Below are 27,255 nucleotides of genomic sequence, written 5' to 3' on the forward strand. Positions count from 1 at the left end.
AAAAAAAAAAAAACATACAGAAGGTTGTTCAAGAACATCCAAAATCCAAATCAGTTCTTTCTTCAACCTGTCAGTAGCTTTCTTTGGGGAGGGGTGTAAATTTTAAGTTATTTTTGATTGTACACACTATGAGAAACATTAATTCCAACAGTAACAGCGAACACAAATGAGGGTTTCAGTGCACAATTCATTCTTATGAAACGCACATCACAACACAATGAAAGAGAATTGGACAGATAAGGGAAGTTGGACATCTACATTATGGGCATCTCTAATTTTGGAATTCCTCAACAATGTCAAAATCTATTCAGTTTCCATATATCTTTCAGCTTTAACCCATCTTTTAACAGTGCTACCGGTCTATACACAGCAATACTGTTTAATATTGAAGTCTTTTGCCATATGAAAATAAAATTGCTTTGAATACTTCATATATAAAACCATTTCTGAGGTATATAGCCAACAAGCCAATGGGGAAACATCTAGAATGCTGAGATACTGCAACGCAAGAACTGATTGGTCATTGCTGGGGTTAATACACACTGTAGTAACCAACACAACAATACTGGAAGAGTCACAAACGGTTATTGATATAATAGCCTGCACTTTAAATTCTCTCTTTCTCTCTCTCTCTCACACACACACACACACAGACAATTAAAAGGAAGATCACTCTTAACTTTAAGACTCTACAGCTGCACAATAACCCTGCTTCGGTTTGAATTACAACTTTGGAAAAAAAAAAAAAAAAAAAAAAAAAAAGAAAAAAATAGTAAGAGGACAATATCATTCCTTTCCTGAAAATAGGATTTAAAGGGATAGTTCACTCAAAAATTAAAATTACCTCATGATTTACTCACCTTCAAGCCAACCCAGGTGTATATGACTTTATTCTTTCATTTCAAAACTTTCCAAGCTTTGTTTAAAGCAAAGAAAGCCAGTCTCAACATTTCTCTTTACAAATCCTTGTTTTGTACTTCTAATTCGTGACAGGTTTTGTTTGTTCTCTTGTCTGTGCTTCCACATTAGCAACAGTTAGCGGAAGCTAGAAATTACGGTTTTAACAGTTTTAAATACGGATATTTTTCTTACACAGACACATTGATTTACTTCATAAGGGCAGTGGAGTACTTTTTATGTTTGAAGGATGCACTTTTTTATGCTTCAAAATCTCAACAATCGTTTCAAATCATGGAAAAGCCAGGATATTTTTACTATAACTCTGATCGTATTTATCTAGAAAGAAGAAAGTTATATACACCTACTGTAGGATGGCTTGAAGGTGAGTAAAAAAAAAAAAAAAATATGGGGTAGTTTTCATTTTTGGGTGAACTATCCCTTTAAAAGGTCCACAGTACTCCTCAGTCACACGTATAGAAACGCTGTGCCCTGGATGGGGCTTCTTGCATAGCTCCCAAAACCATGAGGGAGAACAAAGCAGTTATGAATGAGGATTTGAAAGCTTATTCATGGCGTGTCATTCTCATCTGAGAAACGTACTGTTCATGCATACACAAACGAACTTAAAAGACCATTAGGTCACATTTACTAGAAGGATGGACTATTTTAGTGTGTATGAACACAATAAGTGCTATATAAGTAAGAGGGAAAGGTGCACAACAACTTTTTAGTGGACTACTATGACTCAGCTAAAAAGCAAATTAACATTCAACAAAAAACTGTAAGTTTTGTTTTTGTAACAAAGTAGCGAAATTTTGGCACTTAAAAACAACATTTTCTTTGTATGTCACATGAGACAAGGGGTATAATAATTTCCAAAAAACCCAAAAACAAAGCCTAACTATATGTGAAGAGACCATTGTCAGGGAAGGGTTAAAAAAGCATCACTATATGAATAATATAAAAACGTTAAAATTAAAATAATACTTAAAAAAGAAAATCATAAAACTGGAATTACAAAAGAAAGTTTACACTTTTCATGCAGCATATAAAATATTCAGTATCTTGCTTTGTTCCTTTACGGTTTTGTATTTACATGGTATAGTACACGAGACTGTACAGACAGACTCAGTTCTTTGGGCTGTTTACTGTGAAAGACTGAGAACAGGGTTGTCTGTTTGGCAAAGACCATGCAAAGGCTAGCAATCCTATGCTTTTTCGGTTGTTGAAATAAATAATGAGTTTGGCAACCACCTGTTGGTTTGGTGAAACGCTCCGCATGGTTGCCACAGCGTCCATCTGGTGGTGTTGTGTTCCACGCAGCTGCCATGTCGAGAGAGTTCCTTGTCTTAAATGCTTCCAAGGCGTTTCCAGGAAGAGACGTTTTAGCGTAGAGCTTTCAAATGATATAGAGCACCAATAAACTCCTAGAAGAGACTAGTTAGCTGGTTCCTCCATCTGATTGGATGCTGTGTTCATCCACGTTACTGAGACTGCGCACTAGTGCTGTCAGTCTGATGAGAAGGGGTTGGTTTCTGCTGTTTTTGAGTCTGTGGTTTCAGTTGCTGCTGCTGTTGTTGTTGTTGTTGTTGTTGTTGCTGCTGTTGTTGTTGTGATGGAGTAAATGTACCTTGTTGCTGAATAGGGAAAGCCTGCAGGATAAGTTGTGTGGACTGGTTGCTATGAAGAAGACGTGTGCTCTGATAAATACATAGCAGAAAATTAGATACAAGTCAAACACTTGATTTAAAAATTAAAGTTGACTAATATGTTCATCTGAAAAAAATTGAGGGAAGATTTACATAGGCATCTAAAAACACATCTATGCTAGTGCTAACAAAAACAGCATGTTAAAGCAGCCAATTAATTTTTCCAGTTTAATGGCGGGGGTGAGGCTAGGGTTGGCCACCCTGCTCACAACTGCTTTTTCCGTCACTTTTTTTCCTTGACAAGAAGTATGTTTATTTAGTCACAGAACATCTTCACGACCACATCAAACGGGAGACTTTTCAGATGTGCACTCTAACCTAATTTGAGCGCCAGGCGCTAGTCAAACTATCGTGCGAAAGGTACAGGTGACGAAGGAGCTTCAGTAGGACAACAGTGAACTGTGGTCAGATGAGATGTTGTCAGCCATGTCAGTAAAAACTAATTTTCCTGTCCTGTGAGCCGTTATACTGTGCTTGTAGCAAGCACACTTCAATTGCACGCACAAATGTGGTGGTGCATGCTGTAGCCGGTATCACTTCATATTAAATTAAAATGATATTTAAAATTTAAATGAAAATGATATTACGCAGCCGTCAACTCCTTTAAAGTTCCTTTATTATTACGCTGGAAGAAAAAAAAAAATTATAAAATAATTATCAGCCTAGAAAAATCGCAACTTTTCATTTTCCGTCAGTCTTAGTACATGATGTAACTACAGAAGAGTCAAGTTTTAAAAAGGAAAAATATTGTCATTATATATATGGTCATTTTTGAGCGAGATGCTAACGGTCTAATCAGATTCAATGATCTATGCTAAAAGTGCTACTGCCAGACCCGAAGATCAGCTGAATGGATTCGAAAACGTTAAAACTCAACTGTTTAACTCTAGGGAAGTTGGACAATGAGCCTATTTTCAAAAAAAAGTGGAGTGTTCCTTTAAAGCGCGAATTAAATTACGAGCATACGTGTCAGATCCGTGTCACATTCAGCAGCAGCTCTCAAAATAATACCAGTCAAATAAGCTAATAACCCAGCTGCTGTAATGTCTGTTAATCAAAGAATAAAAGAAAAAAGAGCAGATCAATAACTTTTGTAGCTTTAAGGATTCGTCTATATTTAATTTAGTATTTAGTGTTTGATGACTTTATCCAATTTCTGTACATTTCCTACTTGCTGAAGGGCACAGGTAAAAATTCCTCAAAATACTCACTCAGTCACAAAAAAATATTTAACAAATATTAAAAATATACTGTCTTTATGTTGTTTCTACATTAATTTGAAGATTGAATGAGAAATTATTGTAATAAAAAGGATTAAAAAAAAATAATTAATGTTAGGTAGGATTAATAAGGATTAATTTCAGAAAAAATGTGCAATTTATGGGATCAAATTCCCGCCAAATGTATTGCAGTCAAAAAACATTACAAGCATGAAAACAAAATTTACAAACTCAATTAAAAATATATTGCACAAAATTTAAAAATGAAAGCAACATTTTCAGAATAGCAAACAATGGTCACGGGATCGAAAAATAATAAGTGCAATTTTTGTACGCTTATGCTGTTTTTATCTTCGCTCTTTCCACATTCTGCGTTTGCTTTTCCAAATGTTGCGGTTGGAGTTTCATGTAAATCAGGGTGGGTTTAAGCATCATCATTGGTCCACTAGTTTTTGAATGACAGCTCCTCTAGCCAATCAGTCAAAGAGGGGCGTTGAGGTCACGCCAATGCGCCTCAGCTGCCGAATGCTCAGTCTTCTGTTCTGTTCACTTGTACAGGTGAAAATGGATAACTGTCAGCTGGGACAACATCTTTCCATACAGGACACCGTTATATGTGTCTGCCTGTCAGTGCTGTACACTTGCCTGGCGATCCGTTAACGTTAAATGAGAAAATTGGTAAATTAATTATGAATGAATGTAATGTTTACGCATTGACTAGGCTAGATTTGACTACTGATCAATGAAAATGATAGGTGTTACAGAAGGAACAGTTACAGAGGCTAGGTGGATTTGATATACAAATAATGATTTATTTGCATATCGTGTTTATTTTCATAGCTACATATATATTTGCATAACACTATCAAATTAATGTTTTAAAGGGGTCGTATTATGCTCTTTAACAGAGCCATGATTTTGTTTTGGGGGTGTACTAGAACATGCTTTCATGCTTGGTGGTTGGAAAAACACACTATTTTTAACATAATTTACATTATTACAATACATTTCTCCCAGCCTGGCACAAATGGCTTGATTAGTTCCAGGTTCCTCTTTCTGAAAAACGAAATTTGTTGTGATTGGTTAGCTGTCCCACTGTGTTGCGATTGGCGAACAGCTTAGACGGTGTTTCAGTACTGCCACGCCCCTTGCCAAAGAAGCAATTTCCGTGTACAACTGTTAGTGCAAGCATTCTATTGAAAGAAGGAAGTCATATACACCTAGGATGCATGGAGGGTGAGTAAATAATACGCTACAGTAGTGTTGGGTCCTATCATCAGCCTGCGAGATCGCCAATACATGATATTAACGTGCTAATGTATTTAATTATTTACATACTTAGTTTCATTGCCCGAAACCAGCTACTGTATAAGGGTAAAAGCAGCCTAACATTATCAAAAAATATCATCACTGATCAGCCTAGCCTATTCTAGTGCAAGCTTATGCATTTTAAAAAACACTCACGTTATAAGAGAAGCTATCTACACTGTATGATGAATAAATCTCTTACCACACACACTGCACACGTCTGTGGCGCATTATGGCTCCGACGCGGCAACCGGAGTAGATTGCAGCTTCGGCATGTGATTCGACCCCCTGTACTGCACACGTCTGCGGTGTGTTACTGCTCTGAATCGGGAACTTTAGTCAATGCTTGTGTTTATACCCGCCGCGCTGCAGTTTGTTCGAAGCAGCTCTCCACGCTGCATCGTTAGGGTAACCTCACCTCGTCCCTACAATTCAAATTTTCGTGGGCGGGATTTAATTTAATGATATTCTAATGGACCGCGCTGTGACATCATTGCATGCGGAAAACAAACGTTGTAGTCCAAAGGAGTCGTTCGTTGTAGTTCTTGAAAAGGGATTTTTTAAAAACTAAATATCTCTCTTTGGAGCGGACATTGAGATTTGTAACTTTGCAGATCTTTTTTATGCCCAAAGATACACACCACACACTGACTAAAATTCAAAAAGTGAAAAAGCATAATAGGACCCCTTTAAATATATAAAGTTTGAATACAGCAACAAAATGAAAGTAAAACAGCCAGTAGGTGGCAGCAAATTACTATATTTAGATTAAGACATTATATAATTCATTCAAATGGCTCATTCATTTAGTGAGGAATAAATGGAATCATTCAATATGAAAGGCTGCTGTGTGCTGCCTTGTGGAGGACACTGTTCTGCTGACTTCTCATCAAAATAGAGCAAAATGAGAAAATAGTTACAAATTAAACTCACTCAAACTGTACTTGTTATATTTATTTTATACTAGCCTACAGTTCAATAGGCTAGTTCAAAAGATTCAGGGAAAACACTTCCTCGTGTGATATTGCTTAACTGTATGTCATTTTATAATCTCAGCTCAGATAACACAAAACGTGATAAATCTTACAAAACCATTAACCTTTCCAATAAGATACTGTGAAAGATAATGAAATATAAAGCTGTAAATCTGTTTACAATGAAATAGATGACAAAAAAAAAGCAAAATATTGCCTACAGACAGTTGACAGTTACGAGCAATATACAGTGAACTAAACAGTTGTAACTGTCATATATTACTCTTACTCATATTTTCCTCTCCTAAAAGTAATAACCATAAGACTTATTATCAGTCAGGTATGGGCGAGGCAGGCAAATATAACAGTAATTTCTCCAGGCTGGTGAATATAGTGACTGCTCCCTTTCACAATGTGACTGTAGGCGAATAAATACAGAGTCGCTAGGATGGCTTATTTAACGTTAATGGATCGCCAGGCAGGTGTACAGAACTGACAGATAGACACATATAGGTGCTGGTCATATAATTAGAATATCTTCAAAAAGTTGATTTATTTCACAAATTCCATTCAAGAAGTGAAACTTGTATAATGTGTACATTCAGTCCACACAGACTGATATATTTCAAGTGTTTATTTCTTTTGATTTTGATGATTATAACTGACAACTAATGAAAACCCCAAATTCAGTATCTCAGAAAATTAGAATATTGTGAAAAGGTTCAGTATTGAAGACACCTGGTGCCACACTCTAATCAGCTAATTAACTCAAAACACCTGCAAAGGCCTTTAAATGGTCTCTCAGTCTAGTTCTGTAGGGTACACAATCATAGGGAAGACTGCTGATTTGACAGATGTCCAAAAGACGACCATTGACACCTTGCACAAGGAGGGCAAGACACAAAAGGTCATTGCAAAAGAGGCTGGCTGTTCACAGAGCTCTGTGTCCAAGCACATTAATAGAGAGGCGAAGGGAAGGAAAAGATGTGTACAAGCAATAGGGATAACCGCACCCTGGAGAGAATTGTGAAACAAAACCCATTCAAAAATGTGGGGGAGATTCACAAAGAGTGGACTGCAGCTGAAGTCAGTGCTTCAAGAAGCACTACGCACAGATGTATGCAAGTCATGGGTTTCAGCTGTCACATTCCTTGTGTCAAGCCACTCTTGAACAACAGACAGCGTCAGAAGTGTCTCGCCTGGGCTAAAGACAAAAAGGACTGGACTGCTGCTGAGTGGTCCAAAGTTATGTTCTCTGATGAAAGCAAATTTTGCATTTCCTTTGGAAATCAGGGTCCCAGAGTCTGGAGGGAGAGAGAGGAGAGGCACAGTATCCACGTTGCTTGAGGTCCAGTGTAAAGTTTCCATAGTCAGTGATGGTTTGGGGTGCCATGTCATCTGCTGGTGTTGGTCCACTGTTTTCTGAGGTCCAAGGTCAACGCAGCTGTATACCAGGACGTTTTAGAGCACTTCATGCTTCCTGCTGCTGAAGAACTTTATGGAGATGCAGATTTCATTTTCCAACAGGACTTGGCACCTGCACACAGTGCCAAAGCTACCAGTACCTGGTTTAAGGACCATGGTATCCCTGTTCTTAATTGGCCAGCAAACTCGCCTGACCTTAACCCCATAGAAAATCTATGGGGTATTGCGAAGAGGAAGATGCGATATGCCAGACCCAACAATGCAGAAGAGCTGAAGGCCACTATCAGAGCAACCTGGGCTCTCATAACACCTGAGCAGTGCCACAGACTGATCGACTCCATGCCACGCCGCATTGCTGCAGTAATTCAGGCAAAAGGAGCCCCAACTAAGTATTGAGTGCTGTACATGCTCATACTTTTCATGTTCACACTTTTCAGTTGGCCAAGATTTCTAAAAATCCTTTCTTTGTATTTGTCTTAAGTAATATTCAAATTTTCTGAGATACTGAATTTGGGGTTTTCATTAGTTGTCAGTTATAATCATCAAAATCAAAAGAAATAAACACTTGAAATATATCAGTCTGTGTGGACTGAATGTACACATTATACAAGTTTCACTTCTTGAATGGAATTTGTGAAATAAATCAACTTTTTGAAGATATTCTAATTATATGACCAGCACCTGTATAACGGTGTCCTGTACAGAAAGATGTTGCCCCCAGCTGACAGTTATCCATTTTCACCTATACAAGTGTGAACAGCAGACTGAGCATTCGGCAGCTAATGAGGCACGCTGGCGTGACGTCAATACTCCCTCTACGACTGATTGGCTAGAGGAGGAGCTGTTAATCAAGAACTAGTGGACCAATGACGACGCTTAAACCCTCCATGATTTACATGAAACTCTAACTGCGACATTTGGATAAAGCAAGCGCAGAATCTGGAAACAAGAGCGAAGAGAAAAAGAGCATAAGCATACAAAAAATAAAAATATGAGCAGAAAACGTCTGAAAGCAGAAAAAAAAAAAAAAAACAGAGAAACATAACCAAGGAAAACATTTTGTGCGCAAGTTGGAAAATTTTGCATTAATATTTCAGTTTTGTGCAATATAATTTTAAAGCTTTGATTCATGCCTGCGTTATTAAATTTTTGAATTACGCTTATTTTTTAATCTGTGACCATTGTTTGGTATTCTGAAAACACTGCTTTCATTTTTAAATTTTGTGCAATATATTTTTACTTTTTTGTTTTTAAAGTTTTGTTTTCCTGCTTGTTTTTTTTTTTATCCGTGACTGCAATACATTTGGCGGGAATTTGATCCCATAGCGATTATTTAGTTGTTTGTTTGTTTTTTTATCCAATCAATTGACAGCACTAATATACACACAACACACTAGAGGTTGACCAGTAAAACCTTTTTAATTTAACCATTAAAACAGAATCTAGAAAAGTTAAAACAGGAAAAAAAACTAAACGAATTTCATAGGGCCCTATGTGTTCTAAGTTTGTCACACCATAGAAAAATGCATTATTAACCACCCAGCCACATTTGAATGATAACAAAAGCCAAGTAAATAAGTTATCAAAATCTTGAAAAAAATGTATGGTGACCACCTGGCAATAGGGCTGTTGTGGGACATAGATGAGATTTAGCGGTACAATGTGGGACACGTATGAGACAGATACATTTTCTACTGTTATGCTATGTAAATACTGATTACATCCATTGTCATATGCGCTGATCTGTGTATCTGAGCACGCACATGCAAGTCTTTTCTTATGAGAGTGAAGAGAATCCACCTGCGAGAGAAGAGATTTGTGCTTGCACATTTTGATGCGCCTGCTGTAGACATCTGTCATTAAAATAACATCATAGAAACCGCCTCAAAAAAAGACAAAAGAACGCATGGGCGGCTTCTTAATATGATTATTAAAAACCAACAGACTGATGAAAATGCGGGATATTTTCTCAATACCGGTCCACCTGGTCACTTTAATGCATTTGTTAGCCAGTGAAGTTGCATATTTAAAATTGGTGAAGTGAGAAAGCAAATGTGTTCAGTCAACAGAAATCCTCACATGGTTTTCTATTAAATTACATTATATTTCTTCCAAATGATTGTTAATGTACATACTGACTTCATCCTAGGCTGGAAGATTGTGTACTGTGCATTTTTCAGCTACATGTTTTTGTATGGCTCTAATAAAGCCTGTATGCTTCATATAGAGAGCTATAATACAGACTTCGATTTCCCTTTTGCTCTGTTTTGTCAAACGCGAACTCATTGATGCTACATTGTTCATTTGCCTATTTGGTAATTAAACAAAGAGCAGTTTTAGATTGCTACTTGAATTGAATGCATCTGGTGTGTGCTGCCGGTTCAGCACATTTTTAGTTTGCATTCAGTATCTATTTTAAAAACTATCAGTTGATTCTCAGTTATCAGACAGTGTGGTCCAACCTAGCTATCAGTATTAGTAAAATCCACTATTGGTCAACCTCTACAACACACACATATGATGATGATTGTTATTATTGGAATATTATTACTGTTTTTGGAAAGAAATCTCTATTGCTCATCAAGTATAACAGTAATACTGTGAAATATTAAAATTTGACATGGCATTTTCAATTTTCAACAGCCATTACTTTAGCCTTCTCCATCCTTCAGAAATCATCCTAATTTGCTACACTGACCAAAATTCTAAACGCAACACTTTTGTTTTTGCCCCCATTTTTCATGAGCTGAACTCAAAGATCTAAGACTTTTTCTATGTACACAAAAGGCCTATTTCTCTCAAATATTGTTCACAAATCTGTGTTAGTGAGCATTTCTCCTTTGCCGAGATAATCAGTCCACCTCACAGGTGTGGCATATCAAGATGCTGATTAGACAGCATGATTATTGCACAGGTGTGCCTTAGGCTGGCCACAATAAAAGGCCACTCTAAAATGTGCAGTTTTATCACACAGCACAATGCCACAGATGTCGCAAGTTTTCAGGGAGCGTGCAATTGGCATGCTGACTGCAGGAATGTCTACCAGAGCTCTAATAAGCCGTCTCCAAAGGCATTTCAGAGAATTTAGCAGTACAGCCAACTGGCCTCACAACTGCAGACCATGTGTAACCACACCAGCCCAGGATCTCCACATCCAGCATCTTCACCTCCAAGATCATCTGAGACCAGCCATCCGGACAGCTGCTGCAACAATCGGTTTGCATAACCAAAGAATTTCTGCACAAACTGTCAGAAACCGTCTCAGGGAAGCTCATCTGCATGCTCGTTGTCCTCATCAGGGTCTCGACCTGACTGCAGTTTGTCGCCGTAACCAACTTGAGTGGGCAAATGCTCACATTCAATGGCGTCTGGCACTTTGGAGAGGTGTTCTCTTCACTGACTAATCCCGGTTTTTCACTGTACAGGGCAGATGGCAGACAGTGTGTATGGCGTCGTGTGGGTGAGCGGTTTGCTGATATCAATGATGTGGATCGAGTGGCCCATGGTGGCAGTGGGGTTATGGTATGGGTAGGCGTATGTTATGGACAACGAACACAGGTGCATTTTATTGATGGCATTTTGAATGCACAGAGATACCATGACAACATCCTGAGGCCCATTGTTGTGCCATTCATCCACGACCATCACCTCAAGTCGCTGCATGATAATGCATGACCCCATGTTGCAAGGATCTGTACACAATTCCTGGAAGCTGAAAACATCCCATTTCTTGCATGGCCAACATACTCACCGGACATGTCACCCATTGAATATGTTTGGGATGCTCTGTATCGGCGAATACGACAGCGTCTTCCAGTTCCTGCCAATATCCAGCAACTTCGCACAGCCATTGAAGAGGAGTGGACCAACATTTCACAGGCCACAATCAACAACCTGATAAACTCTATGCGAAGGAGATGTATTGCACTGTGTGAGGCAAACGGTGGTTACACCAGATACTGACTGGTTTTGGGACCACCCCAATACAGTAAACTGAACATTTTAGAGTGTCCTTTTATTGTGGCCAGCCTAAGGCACACCTGTGCAATAATCATGCTGTCTAATCAGCATCTTGATATGCCACACCTGTGAGGTGGATGGATTATCTCGGCAAATGAGAAGTGCTCACTAACACAGATTTAGACACATTTGTGAACAATATTTGAGAGAAATAGGCCTTGTGTGTACACAGAAAAAGTCTTAAATCTTTCAGTTCGTGAAAAATGGGGGCAAAAACAAAAGTACTGCATTTATAATTTTGGTCAGTGTAATTTGGTGCTCATATAAATGTTAAAATAAAAATAAACAAGTACAATATTTAATTTTTTGTTTGCATGATTTATATAACATTATATTTCTTGAGATTAATAGACAAAATGAAACTATGTGCATGCTTTGTTACCTGTAAAAACGGTTGCTGCTGTTTTGTTGGCTGCTGTGTCGCCCCCTGTTGTTGACTTGTTTGTAATGTGGTAGCTTGAGCCTGTTGTTCTGCAGGTGCTGTTGACTGAGTCTGCAGTGCTATGGTTTGTGTCTGACCTTGTTGCTGTGCAAACGGGCTATAAGCTGTCACCACCTGACCCATAAACATTGTTGTGGGTACCATCACAGCGCCACACGCCATTGGAGCAGTCACAATCTTAGTGACCAACTGCTGCCCGGCAGGAAACCTGAAAGTGACAGAGTAAGACCAAGAAATAAATAAATGGGTAATTAATTAAATAACAAGAATAAAGTAATATCTAAAGAAATATCTGTAGAAGGTGTCTTGGGAAAAAAAGATGAGGAAAAAGACCTGTTGATTGCATTGCCCTGATTGATTTTTGGTGCCAGACTGCTGGGTATCTGCACAACATTGGCATTGGCAGGCTGGCTGATCATCATGGTGTTATACACAGGACCACGCTGAGAAAGAGAATGAGAGAGACAAAAAAAAATGATGTCATCCATTTAGATGATGTCACCATATGAAGTGGAGAACAAGAGATTATGTCATTGTTAATGAGCCATTTCAAAAGCTACTTCTAGGGAATACACAACTAAAGGTTCTGGTTATTACAGTCAATTCTTTAGTGTTCTGTACTGTCACTCAAGCCCTCTCTTATATCTAACTGCAACAGAGCTGTTTAAAAACAAAAAACAAAAAAACACCTAATTAATATTATATGTATATACACTACCGTACAATAGTTGGGAGTCATTAGTCATTACAGGATTAGTTAACTTTCAGAACAAAAAAAAAAAAAAATACAGCTAATTTTCCTCACCCCCTTGTCATCAAGATGTTCATGTCTTTCTTTCTTCAGTGGTAAAGAAATTGTTTTTTGAAGAAAAATTCTCCATATAGTGGACTTCTATGGTGCCTGCGAGTTTGAACTTCCAAAATGCAGTTCAAATGCAGCTTCAAAGGGCTCTAAACGATCCCAGCCGAGGAAGAAGGGTCTTATCTAGCAAAACGATTTATTTTCTAAAACAATTTGCGATTTATTTACTTTTTAACCTCAATAATGTCTCTTCTAGCTCTGCGATGCGTACGTGTACTCTGTGCACTCCAGTTCAATTAGAGTTAGGGTATGTGGAAAAACTCCCATCTCATTTTTTCCTCCAACTTCAAAATCATCCTACATCGCTGCAATAGTACTGACCCAGTGTTTGCAAAGTGAATGTGCAAAGAAGGTCAAACGGCCTTTACAAAATAAAAAAAAAGGTGCAAACACCGATGTAGAACGATTTTGAAGTTAGAGGAGTAAAATGAGATGGGAGTTTTTCGACCTACCCTAACTGTCATTAACCTGAGTGCAGAGTATGCATGCAACTTACAGAGCTAGACAAGCATCTGTGGTTAAAAAGTCTAAAATATTTTTTTTTTTTTTTTAGAAAATAACCATAACCATTCTTCCTCAGCTGGGATCATTTAGAGCCTTTTGAAGCTGCATTTAAACTGCATTTTGGAAGTTCACAGGCACCATAGTTCCACTATATGGAGAAAATTCCTGAAATGTTTTTCTCAAAAAACAATTTCTTTACGACTGACTTTTCATTTCTGTTCTGGAAGTGAACTAATCCTTTAATTTGATCAGTGACAGTAAATACTTTTACATTTCAAAAGATTTCCTGTTTCAAATAAATGCTGTTCTGCTGAACTTTCTATTCATCAAAGAATCCTGAAAAAATGCATTCGTTTCCACAAAAAATACTGAAAAAAGTTTCTTGAGCACCAAACAAGTATATTAGTATGATTTCTGAAGGATCGTGTGAAAGTGAAGACTAGAGTAATAGCTGCTGAAAATTCATCTTTACCATCACAGGAATAAATTTCAATATTTAATGCAATATTTCACAACATTACCGCTTTGACCATATTTTTTTAGTTAACCAAAGCAGCCTTGGTAAGCATAAGAGACTTCTTTCATGAACACTTACCAACTTCAGACTTTTGAATGGTAGTGTATATAATACATATAAAATGTACTAAATCTGAAAAACTGAATTGTGACCCAAGTTGAGATTTCATCAGGCATTGCACTGTTTAATAAAGACTAATCAAGTGGTTGTCAGAGCAGATATTTACACCCCTTACTGCAAAAATGACAAAGTCACCTGTGTAACAGAAGAGCCCTGTACATTCGGCTGCAGGGAACGAGGAGCCTGTTGTTGTGGAAGTGCTTGTTGCTGTGGAACAGTCCCACTCTGTGCTGTACTCGTCACATTTTGGCCTTGTATAGCTACGACCCCAGTCTGTGCTCCAACCCCTAAAATGTTAGTCTGTGCTCCTCCAACTTGCGGTAGCTGTACACTCAGTCCACCACCCGACTGCTGGAGTATCATCTGAAAGACCATTTCAATCACATGCTTTTGCTTCTATGACAACAAAGCTGTTACTACCAATATTCACAGTTACATGTGCGTACCTGAGTGCCCGGTCCCTGCACCCTCTGAAGCTGTTCATGAATCTGTCTCAGTTCCTCCTGCTGTTTCTGAATGTTAGCTTCGATCATGCGCGTCCTCTGTTCCAATTGCTCCTTTAGGTTCTGCATTGCGTTTAACTGTGCAGAGAACTACATTCAGAAAGCACAGAAAAACAAAAATGGTGTCATGGAAAAAAAAAAAAAATCTAAATGAAATAATTTAAATGGTGGCTTATCTGATCTATCGGACAAACAAAAACACCAAAAACAAAAAAAGAAACAAAACAAACAAAAATCCATACCATACCACAAAATAAATAAAAAGCCTAAACAAGGTGATTCTCACCAGGGCATTAGTTTGAACCTGCTGCTGTGGTTGGGGTTGTTGTTGTGGTTGTTGTTGGCTGATTTGGACTGGAGATCCAGTCTGATTGGTGTTCTGAGAACTCATGGACTATCAAAACAAGTCAGATAACAGTCATTATTCAGCTGCTATAATTCAGTAATGGCATGACATCATTAACGATGACATCATTAATTAATTCACCCTCATGTCATTCCAAACCCACAAGACCTTTTATCTTCAGAACACGAATTAAGATATTTTTGATGAAATCTGACCCCGCATCGACAGCAATGCAAATGACACGTTCATGGGCCAGAAAGGTTGTAAGTAGTCAATGTGGCATCAGTGGTTAAACTGTAATTATGAAGCTAGAATATTTCTTGTGTGCAAAAAGAACAAAAATAACTTTATTTAACAATTTCTTCTCTTCCGTGTCAGTCTTCAGAAAGCTCTCGGATTTCCTTCGATCTTAATTTGTGTTCTGAAGGACTTATGGGTTTGAAACGACATGAGGGTGAGTAATGAATTTTTGCATGAACTATTCCTTTAAAGGCAAGTTAAAGACGCAAGTCTCACCTGGGTGCTGACAGAGGAACGACGTTGGGATGTCATATCAACAGTGGCGGGCCGGGGTGGAGTGTTCACATCCATCTGTAGTTTAGAGGGAGTTGCTAAGGACATCAAACAGACACAAGGGTTTTAAACAGGCACAAAATCAGGAAAACACAATAGAGGAGGACACTTCTGGTTCTCTTTTATTTTATGCTTACAGGTGCAGGTGTTGTCAGAGACAGCGGTGTGCGAGGACTTGCGGGAGCTCCTTGATGAGGTGGAGGGTGTGCGACTGTTACTGAAACGCTCCAGAACCTCCTTCAGTCTGGAAGTGTTTAACTGCGATTCAGAGCCAGAAATCTGAGACTGCTGGAGAGAGAGAAATAGAGAGAGGAAAATTAAGAAATAGCTGTTGATCTAGGGGTGGGGGATGATCGTTGTTACATGCTCATGTGACGTTGCTGTGCTGCATGGTCACGTAAACTTAAGCATTGCGGTTAGTTAAATCGCGATTTGGAATAGAAACATCACCAAACATTAGAATTAGACACACTGACATAGGGCTGGGCGTTACAGGCAAAGAAAATTATCACGATAAGTTTTTTCATATCAGTCGATATCGATAATTATCGCAATAAATGTCAAATCTTTATTTCTTTCAAGTTTAAAGTCAGATTTTTGCGCCAAAGTGAAAGTTGTACAAACCAGACCATTAATTCTCCTTAACAAAATAAATATCTAAATAGAAAAATTAATTTCGGTATGTTCTAATGAGTTATTAAACAGGTTTGTCTGATAATGATAATGATAATGATAATAATAACAAGATAAAAGTTTGTCGAGACAAACTTTAAGTTGGCTTGAGAAAGCCGGAACAGAACGTTTGAAAAAGTTTGAAAAGTTTATAAAGTTTTAAAAGTTTTAAAAAGCTAAAAAAAATTTTTTTTTAAGTTTGATGGTTTTCAGTCTGAAATGGTTTCAGGCAAAACTTTACTACAAGCCACACTGCTGACGTGATCTAATCGTTAGCACACCCTGAGCACACTGAGTTAACATATTCCCCTTATCGGCAAGACATATCAGCATATTTTTCTCATATCGGGCTGATGCCTATATTTACATTTAAAGCCATTACTGGCCGATTCCGATATCAGTCCGATAATATCGTGTATCCCTAGCGATAATTATCGTTATCGAATTATCGCCCAGCCCTACTTTGACAATATGTCAATGATAACAGCACAGAGAAAAGAACGATCCAACCGCTGACCCACTTGTGTGTGACACGCTCATATCGCTAGGCGCCATTCACACAAAATACGCTTTTATGTTGACAAAGATGTAACGCAGGCAGTGAAATAGGAAAAACATGCAAGAAGATGGGAGTGAACTTCTTTTAACTTGAGCGCAACATTTTTAGAATGACGTTTCTTGCATAAAAACGCTGTAACACGAGTGTAACAGTCAAAGGCTTTTATGTTTAAATAGAAAAAACAATGGTAAAGCGGCACAATCAAATAAAAAAACTTGAGGAAATACTCCTGTTTGTCTGATATTTCATGTTTGCATTATGGTGACAGGCTGAAAGCTGCTGTTCATTGTTTTTATAGAACATTTATAGTTAATAGTCTACTGGTTACACCTTCAGTCATTTTGAATTTGAATTACCTTGAGTTTTGTCATTTTTTAAAAGCATTTTCCTTGCATTATTTCTGAACATATAAAATGTATGAGAAAAGTTTGTACAAGATGTAGTTGTAGCTCATGAATCTTTTCTGAAAAGATATTTAACAAGAAATTTACATGTTGATAATTTCATGTGTGGCGCACTAAGTTTGAATAGAATTTTCTTTAACTAGAAGGTTAATAAAGAAAAAGTTACTTGAATCATGTTGTAGTTAGATTTTCAAGTTGACTAGTTAAAAATTGTTAAAAGAAGAATTGGTCAAACGTTCCGAAAAAAAATTGATTCAATTTTTTTGGCATATCGCCCAGCCCTACTTGTATGTGTCAAAATGCCCTCATAAACACAGTAATTTAGAGTTTACCATCTCAGAAGCATCTCACCTTGTCTCCGGGCAGCTCAGGGGGGGATTCTTCTATACCCATCTCTCTCCTCCGCTCTGCCCGCACCTCAGCATAACTACAGACAAAATAATTAAAAATACAAACATAAGCAAAACCACAATAGGTATCTTCCTGGTTTGTATAGTCATCGGTGTGCCTCTGCATACCTCACAACTGTGTGCGTGCAGACGATAAACTCTGGTCGTGAGTTCCACTGGTGATAGGTGATGTAGTAGTTGGTCTGAAGCCAAATCCACTGCTGCCCTTTAGTTAAAAAGCGATAATAGCACGATTTCCCTTTTCCAAACTGCATTACTGCAAGCAGACAGAATATAAGAGAAAAATATGAAGAATAAAGTGGCAAATTAAAGTTTCAAATATATTGTTGTTTTAAACTTACAATGCTCATGGCATTTGGCTAGTGAATGCAAGTCGTCTACATGATAATAGTCATAGCCTGACGTTCCCAACACCTCAAAAGGCATATAGCCAATAATAGGTGGTGCTCTGTAACACAAAAACACACAGACATCTCATTGAAGGAAGGAAAAACTGGATGTTGCAAACATGGAAAAAGTGATAACGTAAGCAAGTGTGAAAACCTGTGATCTAATAAGAGAAACTTCCACTCCAGACTGTGTCGAGACGTGAATTCTTCATTAGGCTCCTCCACCATGCACATCTCCTGTACACAATCAATAAAAAAACAAGTCAATATTAGAATATTTATGCCAGTAATGCTTTGTTATGATGCATGCTTATGGTTTCTGCTTTTAGAGAGAGTATTTGTAATGGAGATCTATTTTTGCTTTGGATTTTCTGATTGATTATCAGCTTACTTTGATGAATTGGGGTTTGGCGAGCCTCACAGTCGCAATAAAACACACTTTATCATCGAAGGCCGGCTGCAACGAGTGCTGCAAAATTCCCTCAAGGCCATTTCGGGTTGCAAGAGGCACTGCGAGAGCATTCAAAGTAGAGATTTGTGTTAAAAGAAATTGGCAGTACAAACGGACATATTAACAAATGCAGTTAACTTATGTTTGAGTCAGTTACGGAGGTGGAGACTACTTCACTACATTACAAAGCATAATATTGTAATTTTTATTGCACTACATTTCATAAATAAAAGCTGTTGTTTTTTAACCTTTAACACTCAAGAACATTAAAAACGTAGTTTTTTCTTATACTCAAGTATAAGTACTAGATTTCTAATGTAATTAACTACTAAATGATATTTAATATGAAATGTAGTGCAGTAAAAAGTACAATATTATGCTTTGGAATGTTGTGAAATAAGTTTTCTAAAGAAAAACACTCTGCTAAAGTACAGACACTTGAAAAGTGCTTTTAAAATACTTCACTAGTGTCTGGCTTTGGTCAGTTTAAATTGAGAGGAAAAACAAACACTCACTGTTGATGAGCGACTTAAAGTTGCCAATAAACTTGACATTTTCATACACATGCGTTTTTTTGGGATCCACAGAACCTCGGAGCATGTGACAACAAAACTCCATCTGGTTCTTGGCTAAGACAAACAAATAACAACAAAAAAAAAACATTAGATGCATGATGACAAATTAAAATCCCTCATAGAGTGAAAACATCTTAGTAGGAAGCAGGACAGGACTATTAAGTGATAAAGCTTTCACTCTTTTACCAATATTCACTATACATGTTCTATATTTATTTATTTATTTATCTATCTATCTATCTATCTAGATCTATATGTGACCCTGGACCACAAAACCAGTCTTAAGTAGCATGGGTATATTTGTAGCAATAGCCAAAAATACACTGTATGGGTCAAAATTATAATTATTAATTAAAAATAATTATTAATTATATTAAGTAAAGATCATGTTCCATGAAGATATTTTGTAAATGTTCTACCATAAATATATCAAAACTTAATTTTTGATGAGTAATATGCATTGCTAACAACTTTATTTGGACAACTTTAAAGGCGATTTTCTCAATATTTTGATTTTCAAATAGTTGTATCTCTGCCAAATATATCCTAACAAACCCTACATCAATGAAAAGCTTATTTATTTAGCTTTCAGACAATGTATAAATCTCAATTTCAAAAAATGTACTCTTATGACTGGTTTTGTGGTCCAAGGTCATATATATTATTGATTTGCTAATAAAAACTTAAAGGGTGATATTTTTTTTCTCAGTTAAATGAACCATAATTTCAATTAAAAAATAAAATATACATAAACACAAGAAAGAATGCTATTTAATCATTTTTCAAATTCAACATACACCAAGTAGTTAATTATTAACTAAAACTGAAACCGTTTTAAAATTGAAAAATAGTTTTCTTGAATTAAAAAAGCTAAAATAAAAAAATAAAAAAATATGAAAATTACATCTAAATAAATATATGAAATTAAAATATATAAATATATGAAAATTAGAAATAGTAGTAAAAAAAAAACTAGTAAAAAAAAAAAAATAATACAATGACGTAAAGAAATGATCTAAATAAAAGCTGAAATAAATTAAAACAAAAGAAATATTTAAATAAGTAAATATAGTAATACAATTGACAGAAATACATTAAATTACGAAAACCTGAAGTTAAATACCAAAATAAAAAAGTATATGAAAACAGAAAATATTAAAAAATATATAATAAACAACATTTATAAATACATACAAAAAAAAAAAGTTTTAACTCTTTCTACATAAAAATAAACAAATAAATAAATAAATACACAAATTAATAGCATGCGTAGACCTACATTAGCATTCCTGAGTTTTTTGACATTTTGAAATAGTACAGGACAATTAGTAAAAACTTATTCTAATGCTATTTTTGTTACTTAAGTGTAGATGAGGAATGCTCTCACAATGTTGCTTAGTTTTAGTCATGAATAATGGGTAAATTGCCCAGCCCTGTTAAGTAAGGAAAAAACACCACAGCAAAACATCTGGTAGGGGGTTTGGGGTTGGATACTCACATTTGAGGTAATCAGAGTTGAGGATTTCAATGTCTGGGTGTGAGGACAGCGCTTTATAGACTTCTTCGTGCTCCCCCACTGGAAGAAAGTTTAAAAGGTTCTGATCCACCAGGTCCGACTGAAACAAACACAATTATACATGAAGATACGACAAATAAAATTGTAGCACTTTTAAGATGTCTTTAAATAGACTACAAACAATCTGCAAACTAATCACACACATCCTCTCTCACTTACAGGCAAATGCTCGAGTAGAGAAGTTACGCTTTCTGAGGCATAAATGATGTTGCCATCTGTCAGCATCACAATAAAGAACCCATCCAGCGCCTTTAAAAAAAACAAACAAACATGCATTACTAACACAGCTTCAATCTATAAACTAAAAATGATGGGTGAAAAATGAAAAACACTGAACATGAAGGAGGATGCACTCATTTTTTTTAATCAGTGGAAACATCTTTCAAAACAGAAATAAAGCAAAAGAGAAAAACAAATACTAACACAAACACACATATTGCCTAAAGCAGGGTCATACCTCTAGCATCAGCTGTGTAAACTCCTCATTGCTAAGAAATGGGGGTTTCCAATCTTGCTTGATCTCACTTGACTCAGACTGTGCAGCAATTTCTGCATGTGAACACAAACAATTCCTTGGAATAAGTTTTCCTAGGACCTGCATGTTTCAGTTGCTCACTACCTTAAATAGTTTTGGGTCAGTATAAAGTTACTTTTAAAGGAATAATTCTGTGATTAATTACTCGCCCAACATGAGGGTGAGTAATTAATCACAGAATTTTCATTTTTGGGTGACCTATCCCCATTAAGTAGTTTCTTATGCTCACCAAGGCTGCACTGATTTGATAAAAAAATATATAGTAAATACAGTAAAACCAGTAATATTGCAAAATATTACAATTTAAAATATTTGTTTTCTGTATGTTAAAATATAAGGTCCCTTGCAAAAGTATTTTTTTTTCCCACATTCTATTGAAGCCTCATTAAACTGCTTAAAATGATTTTTTTTGCACATCAATCTCGCTTTTTACACCATGAAGACGAAGCCAAAAAAAATGATTTTTGATCACTTTGCAAATTTGCAAAGTGCAGAAACATCTCATAGAATCTCATAATTATCCAGTGAAATTGGAATGCTCCTGAGATCATTTTTAAGTCTCACAAAAGGGGTATGAATACTTATGCAATGTACTTATTTCAGTTTTTCTTTTTCAAAAAATTTGCAAAGCTATCACAAATCTGTTTTTCATTACGGTGAGTGAAGTGTAGAGTGATGTGGTTAAAGCAGTTTAACATAAAATGTAAAATAAAATAATAAAATCAAGGGGAATGAATATTTTCATAATGCACTGCAATCTATACCTGTAATGAAAAAGCTGAATTTTCAGCAGCAGCTGCCATCTTTTGTACCATTTTAAAAGTTTTTACCGTCTATCATGATCAATTTATGAACCCTTGCTAATTTTTAATTTTTAATTTTTTTTTCTTAAAAATAAATAGATGAAATTGAATAAACAAACTAAATAATAAATAAATATAATATAAATATACATAAATATAAATATATATATATATAAATATATAAAAAATATAAATATAAATAAAAATAAAATAAAATAAACAATAAAATAATTAAAAATAAAATAAAATATAATAAAATAAACATTTTGAATGGTAGTAGGTTATCTAAAGTGCACAACAATACAGTTCTAAATGGAATAGTAGTATAGTAGTATATTAAAATAGCTTCAGCTAAATAAATATTACATATAAAATAATAATAAACAGAATAATATAGTGCTGTTTCTGGTTTGCATTAAACATTTTTCGAACTCTGTTTTTGGCTTATCCTGAATCAATACAGTACACCTACAATAAATTTTTATATTCAGACAATTTTAGGCTCTGGTAGGAACCCGTGCGGAGTAGCCTAGTACCTGCATGATTCGTCATAAACAAATAGAAAGAAGCAGCTACAGCTACAATGTTTTTGCGCAAGATGCAATTCTGTTCATTAACCCCTAGAGCACCAAAAGTTACAGACTGCAGCGTTAACTTACATATTTCACTTATAATAAAACTTCTGGAAGATATTAAAAACAGTGGTGATATAACGGTGTATCTGGAGTGGGGGGTTAAGCATATTGCATTGTGGGATTCCACGTAGTATGCTGTGATTTATATTGCACCCTTTTGGCATTTTGTAGGTCATGCAGGTATACGATACATACACATAATTAGCATACGGCTCACAACACATACTACAGAAACTGCATGAGCAGCATGATAGTAGAGCTGCATAATTAATCAAGATTACAACTTTTGGTGTAATAAACGAATCGTGAAAAGTGATGATTACAGCATTCCACTTAGACGTAAATCACATGCCAACGGTTTTCTATATGTCTTTTTTTTCTTTTCAACAGCAGTTGAGCATTAGAGCTCATTACACACAAGTGTTGTGCGTATGAATGCAACAGCAAAACAATAACACAGATCTGTAATTATTCCAGTAATTATTCTGCCTCACCTTTGTGTTTGCGCAGGTAGTCTATGCTTTTCTGCAAGATTGTAGACTTGTCCATCTTCCGCGTGTTTCCGGGCAACATGGTGCCAAGTTCTTTAATGAGGACATTGAACTGGTCTCGCCTTTTCTTCTCTGACTTATTTCTCGAAACTCTGCAATTGAAGACAATAAAGGCATGAAAACAAGACATATGAAAAGGCTGGAAAATGCTTGCTCATAATAAATACAACATTTATTTCAGACCTGTCTAAAGAAAACTACTACTATAAACATTAACCTTTAGACCAGTAATGGAAGCGTGCAAGCATAACCCGGAAAAATGGTGCTTTTAATCAAGTTAGCGTGTTTATGATGCGTTTATGATGTTGACATTTTCCGTTATTCTTTTTATGGCTCATGATAAAAGCGAACAACATAAGCCATATTAAGGTACCTTGTCGAGATGTCAGAAAACTGTAAACTTTGTTGAATTTTGAAAAACACTTCTGCTTTAGTAGCATCAGTATGCAATACTCTGTGGTGCAAAAGCCTTGTGTGAGAACAACATCAGTTACAAATACTTGTTATAGTCTATAAATAAAACAAATGGTTCATGCAATAAATTCCACGTCTTGTGTGCGTACACGTTTGTGAATCAGCCTGAATGAACAATATAATTGCCTTAATGGGAAGACAGATTTTAAAAAAGTAAACAGCTCACACCTAGATAAAACCCCTTTATTATGGCAAAATAAGACTTAAAATGGCATGAAAAAATCAGCTTGGTGAAATTTAAAGTAAATCTCAGTGTCTGTGACCAATATTTACCGAGTTTTGATGACTGATGATCTGAAAAATTCAAAGAAAGTTCAAAGTTAACTATAGAAAAGAACAGCTTTTTAAATTGTTACTGCCTTGAGTTAGTATGTTTGGAATAAATATAAAATGCTTAAAAACACTAATTTGATGAGATTCGTATTTGGCTTTAATAAACAGAATATTGATTACACTGTTAATGTAAAAATATCAAATAGGATTTTTTTTAGTAATTGTGTAAGTATGTTTATTTAACCAAGAAAATGTGACTGGGACATTAATTTACATTTGATTTAAAAAAAAAAAAAAAACCCTTTGCCTCATTTCAGAACACCACCACACACCACTGATTTATACCCATTTCTATTACTATAATATTTCAGAAGTTATAAAACAGAACAACCAAAAATCAGTAATTTAACTCACCGTTTTGCCTTATCTTTCTCATCTTCCTCCATCTGCCCATCAAAAACACTACCATCATCCCTAAAATAGGACACACATTTATTCTCTGCGCGATGGAAAACCTTTTTTTTTTAATATATTTTCTGCAGTACAATTACATGTCTATTTAACAGATGTCTTTGTTTTTTGCATATCACTACATAGAGAGAGAGAAACAGAGATGTGCCTCTAAAAATAGACAGAAGTCGTCCTTCTAGGCCTGTCCGATTTTTCCGATTTTATTGATCATTTCGAATTTAAAGTTTTGCTGCAATTTTATTTGTTTAAAAGACACTATGCCAATGATAGCAGTAAAGCGAAACGTGATTAACCGCTCATGTGACGCTAGGTGCCATTCAAACAGAATGCGTTTTTGTGTTGGGACACTGGCAAAAAACATAAGAAAATGGGAGTGAACTTCTTTTAAATTGAGCGCCGTGTTTTTGGAAAGCCGTTTCATGCATGAGACGCTGCAAGAGACGTGAGAGCAAGTGTCAAACGCATCCATGTTTACATCAAAAAAAAAAACAATGGAAAAGCAGCGCAATCTAATAAAAAAAAACTACTACTGTATGTCTGATATTTCATGTTTGCATCATGATGACAAGCTGAAAGCTGCTGTTCATTGTTTTTACACAACATTTATAGTTAAAAATACTCTACTGGCATTATACCTTCAGTCATCTTGAATTTAAATTACATTGACTTTTGAGATTTTTTTTAAAAGCATTTCCTTGTATTATTTCTTAACATATAATATGTATAAGACAAGTTTGTACAAGATGTAGTTGTAGTTCATACATCTTTAATGCAAATATATTTAACAAGTGATTTGTTAAAGATTCACATAATGTTGACAACTTCATGTGTGGTGCATTTGGAATAGAATTTTCTTAACTAGTGGGTTTATAAAGAAAAAGTTACTTGAATCATGTTGTAATTACATTTTCAAGTTGACTTGTTAAAAAAAAAAAAAAAAAAAGAAAAGAAAGAGAGAATTGGTCAAACATTCTGAAAAAAATAAAATAAAATAAATAATGATTGTCATTTTTTGCCATATCGCTCAGCCCTAAGTCCTACTGCATTTTATTTATTATGTAAATGCAGAACATGGGAAACTGAAAATACATTGGTAAATAAAAATGTAACTACATTATAATAAGTAGGTTGTTGACATATGCATGCATGAATTCATACACAAATTCTAACTACATTTTCTGTTGTGTTACTATATTGAAGCATCTAAACTATTTTTGAAGTTCACTACCATTTAAAAGAGTTCAGTAATCATTTTTTTAAGAATTAATACATGACAGTAAAGAAATCTATAACATTACAGAAATGAAAGATTTCTTTCAATTTAAATGCTGTTCTTTTGAACTTTCTATTCATCCAGTAAGGATGCAAAAGTCAAATCAGTGACTTACATTGACAGCATTTCTGACAGTTTTTCTGAAATCGACCCGTCAAATGCCGCTGCAGCCTCTGTGAAATTTATCCGGTCATTGTCTGACTGTTTCTCATACACACAAAGAACTAAACCCTACATCTACAACATTACAGAAATTAAATATTTCTATTCAATATTTCAATTTAAAAGCTGTTCTTTTGAACTTTCTATTCATCAAAGAATGCTAAAAAAGTATCATGTTTCCACAAAAGTATTAAGCAGCCAAACAAAACAAAATCATTTTGTTTCGTCAGTGCCCATTCAGCATATTAGAGTGATATCTGAAGCATCATGTGACACTGAAGACTGGAGTAATGACTGCGCATAATTCAGCTTTTCCATCACAGGAATAACCTACATTTTAAAATATATTCAAATAAAAAACAGTTTAAACTAATAATAATGATATTACTGTTTTTACTGTACTTTAAATCACAAAATTTAGCCTAGCTAAGAGTCTTTTTAAACTCTACCTGTCTCTGGAGCTCATGATAATGCAGTCTCATGGATCAGTCTGGGGTTAAAAAACCTGACGCATTGGGAAGACATTGGTGAAGAGGACCTGCCAATGTGAAAGCCTGTGGACACAAAACAGAAGACTACTAAATGGCAAATTAACAGTGCAGTTTAATATCGTTCCTGTCAATCTGTTAGGCCCTTCTTGCTACAGTCAGAGGTGAAAGGTTAATTGATGGACACAGAGCTTGGGGCCCCATTACCGCTTACTCAACATAAATAGTCTTCTTTATAAAAGATATAGGATATATTCAAAACTGTCAGTACATTTTCACTTGGTGGTAAAAACAAAAAAGTTTTCTGAATCAAACCAAACACAGTCATGACAAAAGCCTCTACTTAAAGGCATGTATGGAAGTTTAAAAGTCATCTTAACCCTCACCTCATTCCAATAATTACATGTAAATTGCAACCACAACAGCTGTTATGATAAACATACCGATCACTCATTTACATCAGTCACTGACGTTGTGAGAAAACATTCCAACGTTAACTAAACCAAACGAATATGACGTGAAGAAAAATTAAATGTCACGTCAGTGCATAAACAGTTACATCTAAACTTAAAGAGACAGAACTACTTTTCAATACTTATTAACAAAATCGTACACTCTGAGTTCTTTCCCTGCACAGCAGAGTGTGTATTGCGGAACTACCGCCTTTATAAACATAAAAATATTTGATACATACCGAAAAAACACAGTCAGACATCCACACCGGTGCCGGTTAGATAAAAGCTCCTTCGGCTTCGGAGATCACAATGCTGCGCTGCGATAAAAAATCGTTGCAATAATGAGAAATGCAATGCTGAATTTCATACGCGCACTTCCTCGAGCGGTCTCCCGAATGTGGGTCAGCGGGCCTAGTGACACGCGAGGCGTAACGGAAGCTCCTCCTGACCGCCGCAAAGTCCCCACAGTTTTAAAATGCGTATTTACTTGGTGGTCGTAACGCTATATACATTAGCAGCTTAGACTTCTCGTCTTCTTTTACCTTCGATCGGTGGTCGTTCGAACTCAATTTCGGTTTCGAACAGGATGAAAACATTTAGGCCAGGCCTACTTCACACGAGCAGTCAGGGTCATGCGCAGTAGCCTACGCCATAAGCACACACGGGCACGTTTACA

At 35.9% G+C, this 27,255-nt stretch overlaps 1 protein-coding gene across 8 annotated transcripts; it reads right to left on the minus strand.

The window, feature by feature from the left end:
* On the minus strand, window positions 1-27,212 carry clockb (clock circadian regulator b). 8 transcript variants are annotated; one of them, XM_051111388.1, is made up of 22 exons: window positions 26,819-27,212; window positions 26,086-26,190; window positions 24,145-24,204; window positions 23,731-23,751; window positions 22,927-23,075; window positions 20,917-21,008; window positions 20,619-20,708; window positions 20,382-20,499; window positions 18,824-18,937; window positions 18,249-18,367; window positions 18,012-18,094; window positions 17,810-17,916; window positions 17,577-17,724; window positions 17,410-17,485; window positions 15,561-15,708; window positions 15,367-15,461; window positions 14,791-14,898; window positions 14,448-14,594; window positions 14,137-14,364; window positions 12,332-12,441; window positions 11,939-12,206; window positions 1-2,600 (listed from the first exon to the last, which is right to left on the minus strand). In XM_051111388.1, exons 2-22 carry the CDS (start codon window positions 26,100-26,102, stop codon window positions 2,385-2,387), a joined length of 2,514 nt encoding a protein of 837 aa, XP_050967345.1. In that variant the 5' UTR covers window positions 26,103-26,190; window positions 26,819-27,212; the 3' UTR covers window positions 1-2,384. The 8 variants fall into 8 exon arrangements, with proteins under 8 accessions (XP_050967345.1, XP_050967362.1, XP_050967337.1 ...); XM_051111405.1 differs by having other exon boundaries at window positions 14,448-14,582; window positions 15,561-15,711; XM_051111380.1 differs by having other exon boundaries at window positions 15,561-15,711.
* Window positions 27,213-27,255: the final 43 nt, after the last annotated feature.

This window comes from Labeo rohita, chromosome 1 (genome assembly GCF_022985175.1).
Source record: "Labeo rohita strain BAU-BD-2019 chromosome 1, IGBB_LRoh.1.0, whole genome shotgun sequence".
Classification (NCBI taxonomy): domain Eukaryota; kingdom Metazoa; phylum Chordata; class Actinopteri; order Cypriniformes; family Cyprinidae; genus Labeo; species Labeo rohita.